The 13,363-nt window shown below is 36.7% G+C and overlaps 1 protein-coding gene across 1 annotated transcript in view; it reads right to left on the bottom strand.

Moving 5' to 3' along the window:
* The window catches only part of CENPC (centromere protein C), a 96,294-nt gene that overhangs the window by 54,794 nt on the left and 28,137 nt on the right, over positions 1–13,363 (bottom strand). Inside the window, exons 6-8 of the mRNA XM_080797041.1 lie at positions 7,605–7,890; positions 6,444–6,659; positions 2,876–3,399 (exon numbers count right to left, since the gene is read on the bottom strand). Coding sequence (XP_080653167.1) covers positions 2,876–3,399; positions 6,444–6,659; positions 7,605–7,890 — 1,026 coding nt within the window. The remainder of the gene's footprint in view (positions 1–2,875; positions 3,400–6,443; positions 6,660–7,604; positions 7,891–13,363) is intronic.

The following is a 13,363-nucleotide window of genomic DNA, read 5'->3' on the forward strand; positions in this document are numbered from 1 at the left end:
TAAGAGATAGGAGAAGTGGAAAAGTCTACTGCTTCAACATAAATCATTAGCTTAGGCATTACAAATTTGTCAAGTGCCTTTTGACTTAAAGAAAAAATATCTTCAAAGTAAGAATATCCTTGGAATTAAGTTTTTTTCGTATTATTAGTCTTTTAACTGAGATGGTTAGTGGAATAATATCCTTCCAAAAATGTACTCACCCTAATCCACAAAATCTGTGAAAATGTTATCTTATATGGCAGGAGACTTTGCATTTGTGACTAAATAAACCTTAAAATAGGGAGATTACCCTGGGTTATTTAGGCTGGTCCAATCTAATTATATGTGTTCTTAAAAGCAGTGGTCAGAATGACAGGACAAAGGAAGAAGAGGCAAAAGAATCTGGAAATATAAGAAACCTGGTATTGCTGGCTTTGAAGATGAAAGAAGGAAACCATGATTCAAGGATATAAACAACTTCAAGAGGCTGGAAAAGACAAGGAAACATATTCTCTCCTAGAATCACCAGAAAGAAAAGCAACCTTGTCAATATATTGATTTTAGCTCAGCAAGATCTATTTCAGACTTGTGACCCACAGAACTGTAAGATAATAAATGTGTGTTGTTTTAAGTCACTAAGTATGTGGTAATCTGTTATGACAGTGATGGAAAAATTAATACAATTGGTAACTAATCAGACATTATATTCACTAACCAATCTAGATAAAGAAAAATTTACCTGAATATCAATGTGAAGAATCTGGCAGGTACTTAATAAATGTATAACATTTATAATTAAACAGTATCCTTCAAGCACACTTTCTTTTTTTGTTTCTTAAGATTTTATTTATTATTTGACAGAGATCACAAGTAGGCAGAGAAGTAGGCAAAGAAGAGAGGAGGAAGCAGGCTCCCCGCTGAGCAGAGAGCCCAATGCAGGGCTCGATCCCAGGACCCTGGGATCATGACCTGAGCCGAAGGCAGAGGCTTTAACCCACTGAGTCACCCAGGCACCCCTATGCTTTCTTAACATAATGTTTTCTCCTAAGAAGATAAATCAAAATTTTGTACCTTCAAACTTTATGAATTAATATTCTACGTAAAGGACTAATTAAAAAAAAAAAAACTTCCCTATAACTTCAGTTTAGTCAGATTCTTTATATTTCTTAAAATAGCCAGCCGCTAATGAGAAAGTGAAGGAAGCTGAGAGAAAGAGAGAGAGAAAGAAATTCAATAAAAATAATATGGGGGGGCACCTGGGTGGGGCTTAGTTGTTTAAGTATCTGCTTTCTGCTCAGGTCATGATCCCAGAGTCCTGGGATCAAGCTCAGCTCTGCCAGGCTCCCTGCTCAGTGAGGGATCTGCGTATCCCTTTCCCTCTGCCTCCCACCCCACTTGTGCTCTCTTTCAAATAAATAAAAATCTTTAAAAAATAATAATAATATGGGCTATGTCAAACATTTACAAGAGAGGTCTGCAAAATAGAAAAGGTGGATACACAAAGGTACAAAGAGACAAAACTGAAATCTGACAACTATTATTTCAGGTGATTTAAAGTCTATGCTTAGATTATACAAAAAGAAAGCTAAAATAATTGAACAAGTAATACTTAAAGTAGAATTTCCTTTCATAGAAACAAGCTTAAATACTGTGCTTTAATATATACTCTTTCTCCCTTCTGTATCAGCAATATTATATTATATTATAGTCATCTAGGACCTCCAGGTACAAATACAATTCTGGTGAAGAGAGTTTTCTGGTTAGCTAATAGTTTTTTCAAATCAGCATCAAAAACATTTTCACTTATTTCAAAACTTCTTGATAGTGCTAAAGAAATATAGGCTCTAATGAGGGGACAGATCCTGAGCCAGTATTTTTTAACCTTGAGTATTATCGCCTAACTTATAGGGTTGTCAAGAAGGATTAAATTGTATTTTGTACACATAAAGTGTCTAATACATTTGTTAAGTGTTTTCTATTCCATTAACTATTCTAAAGAAATTCTATAAGAATAACTACCTCTTCTATTACTTTAACAAAAGTGGTATAAAAAACATAAATGAATCTTTTCTTCATGACAGTGTCATCATTACAAACCTCAATTACTACAAAATGATTACATAAAGAGGGCAGCCATGCTCCAAGTTTGTATGAGACAATCCCAATTTATGCTTCCTATCCTGACAACCCCTTTCATTCTCAAGTGTCCCAGTTTGGATGATAAATATTTTAGTGGTCCTAGATAAAAAGATCTATTGAGATACTACTTGGGTAACTGTTCTCTGTAATTCTATTATCATCCCGTGAATATACATGTATATCTGCTAGTCTACAGACACTACTGTATTGATTTTTTTTAATGGTGATTACTGTTTTAGTTATCTTTGTAATTTCAGTGCCCAATACAGTGTATGGCAATTTACTGAATGTTAGATAAATAAGTAAATGATGGAAAAGAAGAGTATGAAGTTTTACCCTATAAGAAATAGCTCCATACTATCTTAGGGTTTTTTCCCCCAGTTTATATTTTAATAAAACTCAAAGAATATATGATGTTGTCTTATTCATATTCTGGTAACCATCTGCTTTATAAGCCTTCATTTTTTCCTTTATATATGCTGCCATCTTAGAAGCTACACAAAACTCCAGTGACTCAGAATTGAATTACATGTAAAATAGAGATACTAGAAAAGAGTGTATAGATTTAGGTTTACTTTGCCTACTTCCCAAAGCTAAACAGAAATATTACAAGAACATAAAGTGGTAGGATAATGTTCACAGGTATACTTAATGCAAAACACTTACCCACAGGCAGCATCTGTTTTTTTGGAAATATCAGTATTTATCATCTCTTCACACTCTTCCATATTTCTGTCTGAATATCTCTGTAACTTACCTTGGGTGATATGTGACATATTTATATTTTTTTCTTTAGATTGAGCCACATCAACCTGTTCTTCAAGTACATTGTCCTTAAATTTTCTTCTCTGTTTTTGTTTTATAGTCTTTTTCTTTCCAGATGATTTTTCTGCATTCTCATTATACATTTCATATTTTGTAGATCCATAATGATTTTCCAGTTCATTTGCCAAAGCACACCCCTTACCCAGTCTTTTTTGTTCAGAAGGCTGAGATTTCTCTACTGGGTAAGCTGTGTCAGAATGTTTGTCACTTGTCAAATTTGCAGGTGATACACTGTGATGTTTTTCTCTTGACTTCTTACTTTGAAGGAGTGCAGAGTTCTCTGCAGGGTTTACTGTGCATTGTTTCAGAGGCCCAGCCTTTCTAGGTATAGTAATCCAAGATCGACTGGCAAAACTTCTTTCTGATTCATCAATTATAAATTCATCCTCTAACAAATTCACGTCATTTGAAGGAGATGAGTGAAGTGGAGCAGCTGCTATATGCCTAACAATAGGACTAAAACAGGATAATAAATAATAGCTCAAAAAATTAAGTTTCTACCTTTGCTTTGTGAAGACCATAATCTATACAGGAAATAAAATCTATGTATCTTTTATTTTTTTATTTTTTAAGATTTTATTTATTTATTCAACAGAGAGAGCGAGAGAAGAACACAAGCATGAGGGAGCTGGAGAAGGAGAAGCAGGCTTCTGCCGAGCAGGAAGCCCGATGCAGGACTTGATCCCAGGATGCTAGGATCACGACCTGAGCTGAAAGCAGCCACTTATGATTGAGCCACCCAGGCGCCCCTCTATGTATATTTTAAAGAACGAAGCACACCTCAATTTTCCCTTACTCTTGAAAATCCTCCTCTTCTTTTACACTTCTATAATACCTGATTATACTCATTTACAACACTAATGAGATTTGAACTGAATCTCAATTTAAATTTAGAGTCGGAAGCCTAGACATCAACTAATTTAATGCTCCCCCAACCCATTTTATATACTGAACAGTTAAAACTCAGAAATGTGTGCGGCGCCAGGGTGGCTCAGTGGGTTAAGCCTCTGCCTTTGGCTCAGGTCATGACCCCAGGGTCTTGGGATGGAGTACCGCATCGGGCTCTCTGCTCGGCAAGGAGCCTGCTTCCCCCTCTCTCTGCCTACTTATGATCTTTGTCTGTCAAATAAATAAATAATCTTTACAAAAAAAACCCACAAAACTCAGAAATGTGTTAAACAAAGCCCAGACATATTGACAGACAGTCCAAAAATGCATGCTGTTATTAATATAATGTTATACTAATTATATGTATGAACGGATGTATAGCTGTCTCTTGGGGGCCAGATGTCTTCATATTTAAGACAAGATTATTTTCAAAACATCTTCAAGTCTAATATTCTAAGAAAACACTACTAAATTATGCACTAAATTATATTATGTAAAAATTATTCCAAGTTTGAATAATTCACATACTTTTCAAGTAAGTTTTAATATTGCAATCATGGTACAGAAATAAATGGAAAGTATTTAGAAAGGCAGGCAAATTGGGATTAAATAGCATCTCTTCCAATTAGTTGGGAAAGCTTTCTAGAGAAGGAAGAATTATTTAAAAGAAAGTAATCTGATGACTCTTTTCTATTTCCTTCCTTTTTATAACAGCCTGAAGCAAACCACATACTGAAGTGAGATATGCATAAGTAAAACCTTAGGGTAAACAACCAAACTCTGAAGCTAGCATGTGCACTCCTGTTTCTGCCTTTCCCACCTGAGTATGGATGCTTAACCATCATTGTGTCTGCTTTTTGTTTTCACTAATAAAATATACAAAAAAGTTATGAATTAAAAATGCCTTCTCTACTTACCTAATCTCAAGCCCCTGATAATTCTTATAATGTAAAACAGTATACATACATACACATACACACACATGTGTGTGTTGCTGGTAAGAAACTATACTCTCCTTAGGGTTAGGCATAATTTCAATTAAAATTTGCACCAATTAAGATTAACTTTTAGTTAAATTGTATGTATGTATATATACATATGCTAAGAAATACACTATCTTCTAATAGGTAGAGTTTTGCAAGTTTATGTAATTAGAAAACTAGAAAGTCTAATGAAAAACAAAGTCAATACAAACAGAAAACCATAATGAATGAATGTTTAAATAGAAATGTTACTTTTCAACATTTAAAGAAATAGCCAATCTGTTAAAAATAGATTTAATTTGCTTTACTGTATATAACTCACAGTATCTGTTAGTTTTTATACATAAAAAAGTAATACTAAGAATTAAAAAAATTAAGCCCTCCTAAACCAGCCAATAAGAATTCTCTAAGGGTGCCCAGGTGGCTCAGTCAGTTAAGCATCTGCCTTTAGTTCAGGTCATGATCCCAGGGTCCTGGGAGCCCCACATCGGAAAGCCCCCTTCTCCCTTTCCCTGCCACTCTCCCTGTTTGTGCTTGCATGAGCACACACTCTCCCTCTCTCTCTGTCAAATAAATAATAAATAAATAAATAAATAAATAAAATAATTCTCTAACTCTGCTCCTCTATTTTACTTCAAGGGACTTCCATAACATCAAGATTATTCTAACTGATGATATCCTTAGGAAACAATGTTGACACTTGCTTCAGACTAAATGTCTGTATACTTCCAAAATTCATAAGCTGAAACCGAATCCCCAGTGGGAGAGTATTTGGGGGTGGGGCCTTTACGAGGTGATTAAGTCATGAGGGTAGAACACTCATGAATAGAATTAATACCCTCATAAAAGAAGCCGCAGAAAGCCCCCTTACCACCTTCTGCCATGTGAGGTTATGGCAAGAAGATAGCCATCCACGAACCAGGAAGCAGATGTCACCAGAAAAGAAAAAGGAGATTGGCATATGACAAGGGAAAATGGTATGCCAAAACAGGAACAAATGCAAATGTGTATGAGCAAGTTGGCAGAAGGAGTTAACTAGGGAGAATGAAGGCCATAAATACCAGCAAAAAAATCTGAAGTTTCTCTAGGTCAATGGTTCCCATCCCTAGCTGCCATTAATTCTAGTTAACTGCAATGTGCGGCCATAGTTAAGAATCACAGTATGGACACTGAAGAACCTCTGAAGGTTTTATAGTAGGCAAGAACAGATTGAAATTTCTTCTAGGATCACACTTTTATTAACACAAGCAGAAGAAAAGGAAAGAAGATTTAAAGCTCTTAACAGTGAAATACACCACAACATAATTCTATTTCTAAATACTGCCTTCATTCTTTGATATCATACAGACCAGAAAGTGCTAATGAGCAAAAGCACTGAATAAGCAATGAAAGCAATGAATTATGAATGAACTTACTGTCTTTCACATTTAATTTAGTAAGTACCTAATGATGGCTTTGGGGGTGATTTGCTGGTAAGAAACTACACTCTCCTTAGGGTTAGGCATAATTTCAGTTAAAATTTGCACCAATTAAGATTAACTTTTAGTTAAATAGCATTAAGAATCCTTGATATTGTTTACAGAATATAAAAGAAAAAATGCCTCAAAGGATAGTTTCTTAATAACTTACCTGGATTCACTTTTTCGTTTTACAGTTTCTAAAAACAATGTTGAAAAACTCTTTTTAGTTTGTGGCTGAATTTCATCTTCTAAATCTGGTACTCTTTTCTGAGATGTTCTTGACGATTTCCTCTCTTGTGGCTCTTCTGATACTTTATCCTCTATTTCTGATACTTTATTTGCTATTTCTACTTCCTTCAAAGCATTTTTATCTTCAAAGTTTAACCTAAAAAGTTGAAAGGAAGGCAAGCTGAATAAATACTCTCTCAGTTTGCTGAGTTAGTTCTCCTGAACTTCCTTCAGTAACAATACAGACCACATACAAAATTTTTCACTAGGCCTTTACTTAATGTCTAAAAATTCTGATTTGTAATCTCTTAAAATACACAAGGCAATTGCTCAAGAAAATTACATTTCTTATTTGTCAGTGGAAAAAAAAAGAGAAAAGACCAAGAAAATATGTAGCTTAAAGGACTCGTTCTCAAACATTTAGTAAGATTTTCAATCATCTGAATAATCTTATTAAAATGTAGATTCTGAGTTAGTACGTCTAGAATAGGGTTTGAGATTCTATATTTCTAACAAGCTGCCAGATAATGCATTGCTCCTGATCCTGAGTCGCATACCACATTTTGAAAAGCAAAATCTTAGAATGTATTTAACTCCTTGGCTCCAAGAATTACACAAGACACTAGACAGACATTAATTACATTCACTGCAAAAGTCCCCAGTAGCAAAGGACTTTGAATGATCTACTTTGCCTCTTAAAGGCCAAAATAAGCCCCAAGAAATAAACAATGATTCACCACAACTTATCTTCAAAATGCTTATCCTTTGCTACCCTAGAAATGAGCCAGTATATACCTACCACTGTAATTACAAATGACATAGAGAAAACACTCTTAGGAAGATACAGAAAACATATTATCAGAAGAAAACACTTTTTTCCATAAACTATAGAAATGTTTACCCACAAACTTCTCTGAAGTATACTTTAAGCCTTCCTTATTAAATATAAACTGAATATAAACTGAACTATGTTATGCTCTTCTCATGTTAATATTCCTCAAACTTACTATAAAATACATTAAAAATAAATTTAAAAATTAATTAATAAATAACTTTAAAATTTTTAAGCAGATTGATATTATTTCAGTAAATAAAAATGTACCTTTTCCTGGTTTTTAGAGAAATCTCCATACTTGAAGACAATGTATTTACTGAATTTTCAGAAGTGTAGACCTCTTTCTTTTGGGCAATGGGTGGAATCACATTTTGTGATAGAGAAGCTTTTGCATCCAAAAGAACAAAAGGTGAACCAACTGATAAGTTTAATTCCTTATCAGCCTCACTGTGATGATCTTTTAGTTTTTTACTTGACATTTTTCTTGAGTCAGGTGTATTTTTAGAACCAATACCAGCTGCCAAAATTTGCTGATGAACTTCATGGTCCTGACCTGGAAGAAAATTATATGAAGATATTAGAAATTTTTAAAATAATAGTATTGGAATCAAATGGGCTTTTTAAAATTCAGCAGCAGTAACTAGAAATAGTTTTCAGAAGACTCACAGTTCATTAAGTTTATAATCAAAGATCTATGACTAAAATACATAAGGGCGGGGTGCCTGGGTGGCTCGCTCAATGGTTGAGCAGCTGCCTTCAGCTCAGGTGGTGATTCCAGGGTCCTGGGATCGGGCCCCACCACTGGGCTCCCTGCTCAGCAGGAGACCTGCTTCTCCCTCTCCCACTCCCCCTGCTTGTGTTCCCTCTCTCACTGTATCTCTCTCCATCAAATAAATAAAATATTTTTAAAAAAATAAATAAGGGGCGCCTGGGTGGCTCTGCTGGTTAAGCGGCTGCCTTAGACTCAGGTCATAATTCCAGGATCCTGGGACTGAGCCCTGAATCGGGCACCCTGCTCAGCAGAGAGCCTGCTTCTCTCTTTCCCTTTGCCTGCCGCTCTGCTTAATTGTGCTCTCTATCTCTCTGTCAAATGAATAAATAAAAATCTTAAAAATAAATAAATAAATTACATAAGGCCTTTAAAAGTTCTAATTCATGAAATTAATGAATATAAAGATGTATTTTTTTCCATGCTCTGAAGTTTTGAAATGAAAAAAATTTTCAAACAGAAAACTCACAATTCTACGGATAGTCAATTTACCCAAGATTTGAATAAATCTATATACAGCTAAAATAAAGAAGTAATGCTAGAGAAATCATGAGATTCGATCTTTAAGATCTAATCTAAAGATTAGATCTTTAGATCTAAAGATTAAATCTTTAGATCTAAGGCAGCTAGATGACCACATATTTATACACGTACATACATATACAGAGATATAACAGATATGTATAGAGATATATAAAAGATTTGTGTATGTGTATATATATAGATATACATATAAAAATATTCTTTATACATAAAAGTTTATATACATACACATATACACATGTACATTTATATATATATATATATATAAAAAAATAAAGAATATACATATTCTCTAAGGCTTATACCTTCAAATATCAAAGAAAAAGTAGAACTGTTGGGGAGTATTTATATTGATTCATACTCTGAAAAAGCCAAAATTAGGAGCACCTGGGTGGCTCAGTGTCAGTTAAGCATCCGACTCTTGACTGCAGCTCAGGTCATGATTTCAGGGCGGTAAGATTGAGCCCCATGTTGGGCTCCACACTATAATAATTAAATTAAATTCCTAAGCTAAATTCCTACGTATCCATCGAATAACAATAAGAGAACTCTAAAAGTTAGAAGGAAAGAGGCATATTTGCTAGGAACCTCAAGTCTTGAGCAAAAAAAGACAGTATTTTCCCTTTATCTCCTATGAATCCCTAGACTGGGTTCTAGAGAGGCGTGCAACCCTGAACCACAAATAGGGGGATAAAAAAAACCCTGCATTCTCCATCCAAAAGATCTGGAGAAGGGAAACACAACAGAGACTTTATGGGGAACCCCAACTCCCATTCCACAAGCTGAGCCACTAAATACTCCATTCTGCAGTGGCGTTGTAAGAGAAGCAAAGTCTTAGGCCATGCCAGGACCCACTCCGTAAGTTCTATGGGATAGTAGTAGCAGAGGAGCAAAGTCCTAGAGTAACCTTGTTCCTCGACCAACACAGTCCCCACTTCAACAATCAAGGACAGCAGACCATATGATCCACAAACAGCTGCAAAGTAGTGGAGCCTCTGAGGTTCCCAGCCACTGCTTCACAGACCAGGTAACATTATGAAACACGATTAGTACTGACAACAATGAGGGTACCAGTGAGCAGTCTTATCTAAAGCAGGAAGAACATAAAAGAACACTACATCCCCCATCCCCCTGTCCTCTACCCAGTGATTTAAGAAGATCCAATCCCAACAGCTTCTGACCCCAAACCTCATTTGAATGAATGAGGACATGGGGTACTCAGGAAAGCACCTTCCATTCATCTGACAAAGCACCAGCAAGAACTAAGGAGGAATCTCGGCAGCATGAGGAAACAAAACAGAACAAAATGCCACTGCTAGGACTCTAACACTTAACTGTCACTGGAAATATAATCCACAAAAGTGAGCAAAAACCTACACATTAAACCAAAATGAGGAAACCATATGTTATAATAAACAATTTAAATACAATCAAGAGTTTCCAAAAATAATTACCAAAATGTCAAGAGTACAATAAAAATGACTGCTTATACCAAAAACCAGAAAAATACAACCTGAATAAGAACCATATGATCAATGGACACAAATAGACAAGATGAATCAAATGTTGAAATTATTTAATAAGAATTTTAAAGCATACATCATAAAAATATTTTAACAATTATGAACTTTCATTTGTTTCTCCTGAAACAAATGAAAAGACAGAAACTCTCAAAGAAATGAGTTACAAAGGAGAATCAGTTTTTTGGATTTTAGCCCATTCTTTTCAGTGTGCAGTGGTATCTAATTATTATTTTAATTTAAAACTTCCTAATGACAATGATGAACAAATCAAAGCCACAATGAGATTACTACTTCACCCCCATTAGGATGGCTATTATCACTAAACACACACATGCACAGAAAATAACAAGTATTGGTGAAGATGAGGAGCAACTGGGACCCTTATGCAATGCTGGTAGGAATGTAAAATGCCACAGCCACTACAAGGAACAGCCTAATGGTGCCTCAAAAAATTAAATATACAATTGCCATGCAATCCAATAATTCCTTTTTGGGGTATGTATCCCAAAGAATTGAAAGCAGAGACCGCAAGAGATATTTGTACACTCCCATTCACAGCAGCATTATTCATAATAGACAAAAAGTGGAAACACGAGCAAACACAAGCAGGGGGAGTGAAAGGCAGGGGAGAAGCAGACTCCCCACTGATCAAAAAGTCTAATATGGGGCTCGATCCCAGGACCCTGGGATCATGACCTGAGCCGAAGGCAGTCACTTAACCAACTAAGCCACCCAAGTACCCCAAGAAACAGACTCTCAACTACAGAGAACAAACCGACGGTTACCAGAGTGGAAGTGAGTGGGAGGATGGGTGAAATAGGTGATGGGGACTAAGGAGGGCACCTGTGATGAACACCACGTGTTCTATAGAAGTGCTGAATCACTATATTCTACACACGAAACTAGTATTAGATGGTATGTTAACAAACTGGAAGTTAAATAAAAACTTCTTTTAAAAAGATGAAAAGCTAAGATTCTACATTTACCATTAGGATAAGACAGACTTTTTAACCAAAACAAGGTCAAAAAATATAAAAGTCACACATCTGACAACTAAAGTAAAAAATCTTACTCATAGTATGGTTAAAGATAGCATAAACAAAATCTGTAAAAGTCAAGGGATCATTTGAACACCCACGAATCAGCCTGAAATGTAAGAAGATACATCCAGATCTCTACAGAGTATCTCCAGCAGTTAGTTTTGAGGTATGAAGCAGGGAGCCGTGATTCTGTGAGCAGATATCAGAAGATAAACAGAAGGGGGAGGGAGCCTCTGGGATCCTGAGCTGCCTGAGCACAAAAGCCTCCTGCGCGGGGGACCAGGCAGATACTCACAGACTGGTAGCAAGCTGCAGGGAGAGGACTTTGGGACAGCCCCCCGGAATGAATCCTGGAACTGTGGAGGGGGGGCAAGTGCAAACTGCGGGCAGCTGGCAGTTTCAGAAGCACAAAGGGCAGAGTCGTGCCTGAACCTGGAAGTAAGAGCTGGTAATACTGCTGTGGGGCACACAAGCCAGAACACTCTGGTTTTTAGCAGCACAGACAAAAACCAGAGTCAGTGTGACCTGGAGCGCTCTCTGGAGAAGAGACTGCGATCTCTCTGGTCTGAGTCAGAAGTCTGGATACAGTCACTTCTGCTCTGATTCTTGGAAGAGACACAGAAAGCTGCCAGTGAAAGCTCCCAGTGAACAAAAGCCCCCAAAATCTAGTCTTCACTGAGCACCCCTCCCCCCCACCGCCTCTCATTGGAGGCAGGGCAACTCTGCCCAAACACGGGTGCCTGAGTAACAGCATGGCAGGCCCCTTATCCTCAGAAGACAGGCTGGAAGAACAAGAGGCTGACAACCCTAAGGTCCCTATAAAACAGGTGCATCTTGCTTTGGTTGTGGTCAATAGTTTGGACTCTGTACATTCCCTCAACCACCCCTCAAAAGAATGACTAAGAGAAGAAACCCCCAACACAGGAAAAATTCAGACTGTGACCTCTGCCACAGAACTAATGGATATGGATATAAGCAAGATGTCGGAAACAGACTTCAGGGTAACAGTTATGCAGACAACAACTACAATGGAGAAAACCACTAATCGCAACGTAGATTCTCTAAGGGCAGAAATGAGAGCTGATCTGGCAGAACTTAAAAATGCTATCAATGAGATCCAACCTAATCTAGATACTCTAACAGTCAGGGTAAACCAGGCAGAAGAACAAATTAATGATCTAGAAGACAAACTGATAGAAAAGAAGGAACAGGAGGAGGCCTAGAACAAACAGCTTAAAATCCATGAAAACGGAATTAGAGAAATAAATAAAGCCATGAAACATTCCAGTATCAAGGAAACCATCTTAAGGGCAGTTAGGGGAAAGAGATTCCTTACGTACAGAGAGAGGAACATCAGAATAACGTCAGACCCGTCCGTGGAGACTTGGCAACCAAGAAAGGGCTGGCAAGACATATTCAGGGCACTAAATGAGAAGAACATGCAGCCAAGAATACTTTATCCAGCAAGACTGTCATTTAGAATGGATGGAGAGATAAAGAGCTTCCAAGACTGGCAGAAACTGAAAGAATATGCGACCACTAAGCTACCACTGTAAGAAATACTAAGGGGTGGGGGATTTTCTATGACTATTAAGTTAAGGGGGGGGTTCATATGAAAGGAGTAAGACCCCAAGAATGATATAGAAATTTACAGAGACAATCTATAGAAACAAGGACTTCACCGGCTTAACAATGACAATAAAATCATATCTTTCAATAATCACTTTCAACGTGAACGACCTAAATGCTCCCATAAAATGGGACAGGGTCACAGATTGGATAAAAAGACACGACCCCTCCATATGCTGTCTACAGAAGACGCATTTTGAACTTAAAGATACATTCAGACTGAAAGTGAAGGGATGCAGAAGCATCTTTCATGCCAGTGGGCTTCAAAATAAAGGGGGGTGGCAACTCTCATATCAGACAAATTAGATTTTAAGCTAAAGACTGTGTTTAGAGATACAGAAAGACACTGTATCATTCTTAAATGGTCTATCTAAGAAAAAGATCTAACAATTGTAAATATCTATGCCCCTAACATGGGAGTAGCGAACTGTTAACCAAAATAGAAACAAGTTGATAATAATATGTTAACTGTAGGAGCCCTCAACAGTCCATTCTCAGCAACAGACAGATCACCTAAGCAGA

Source organism: Martes martes (genome assembly GCF_963455335.1).
Source record: "Martes martes genome assembly, chromosome: 2".
In the NCBI taxonomy this organism is placed as follows: domain Eukaryota; kingdom Metazoa; phylum Chordata; class Mammalia; order Carnivora; family Mustelidae; genus Martes; species Martes martes.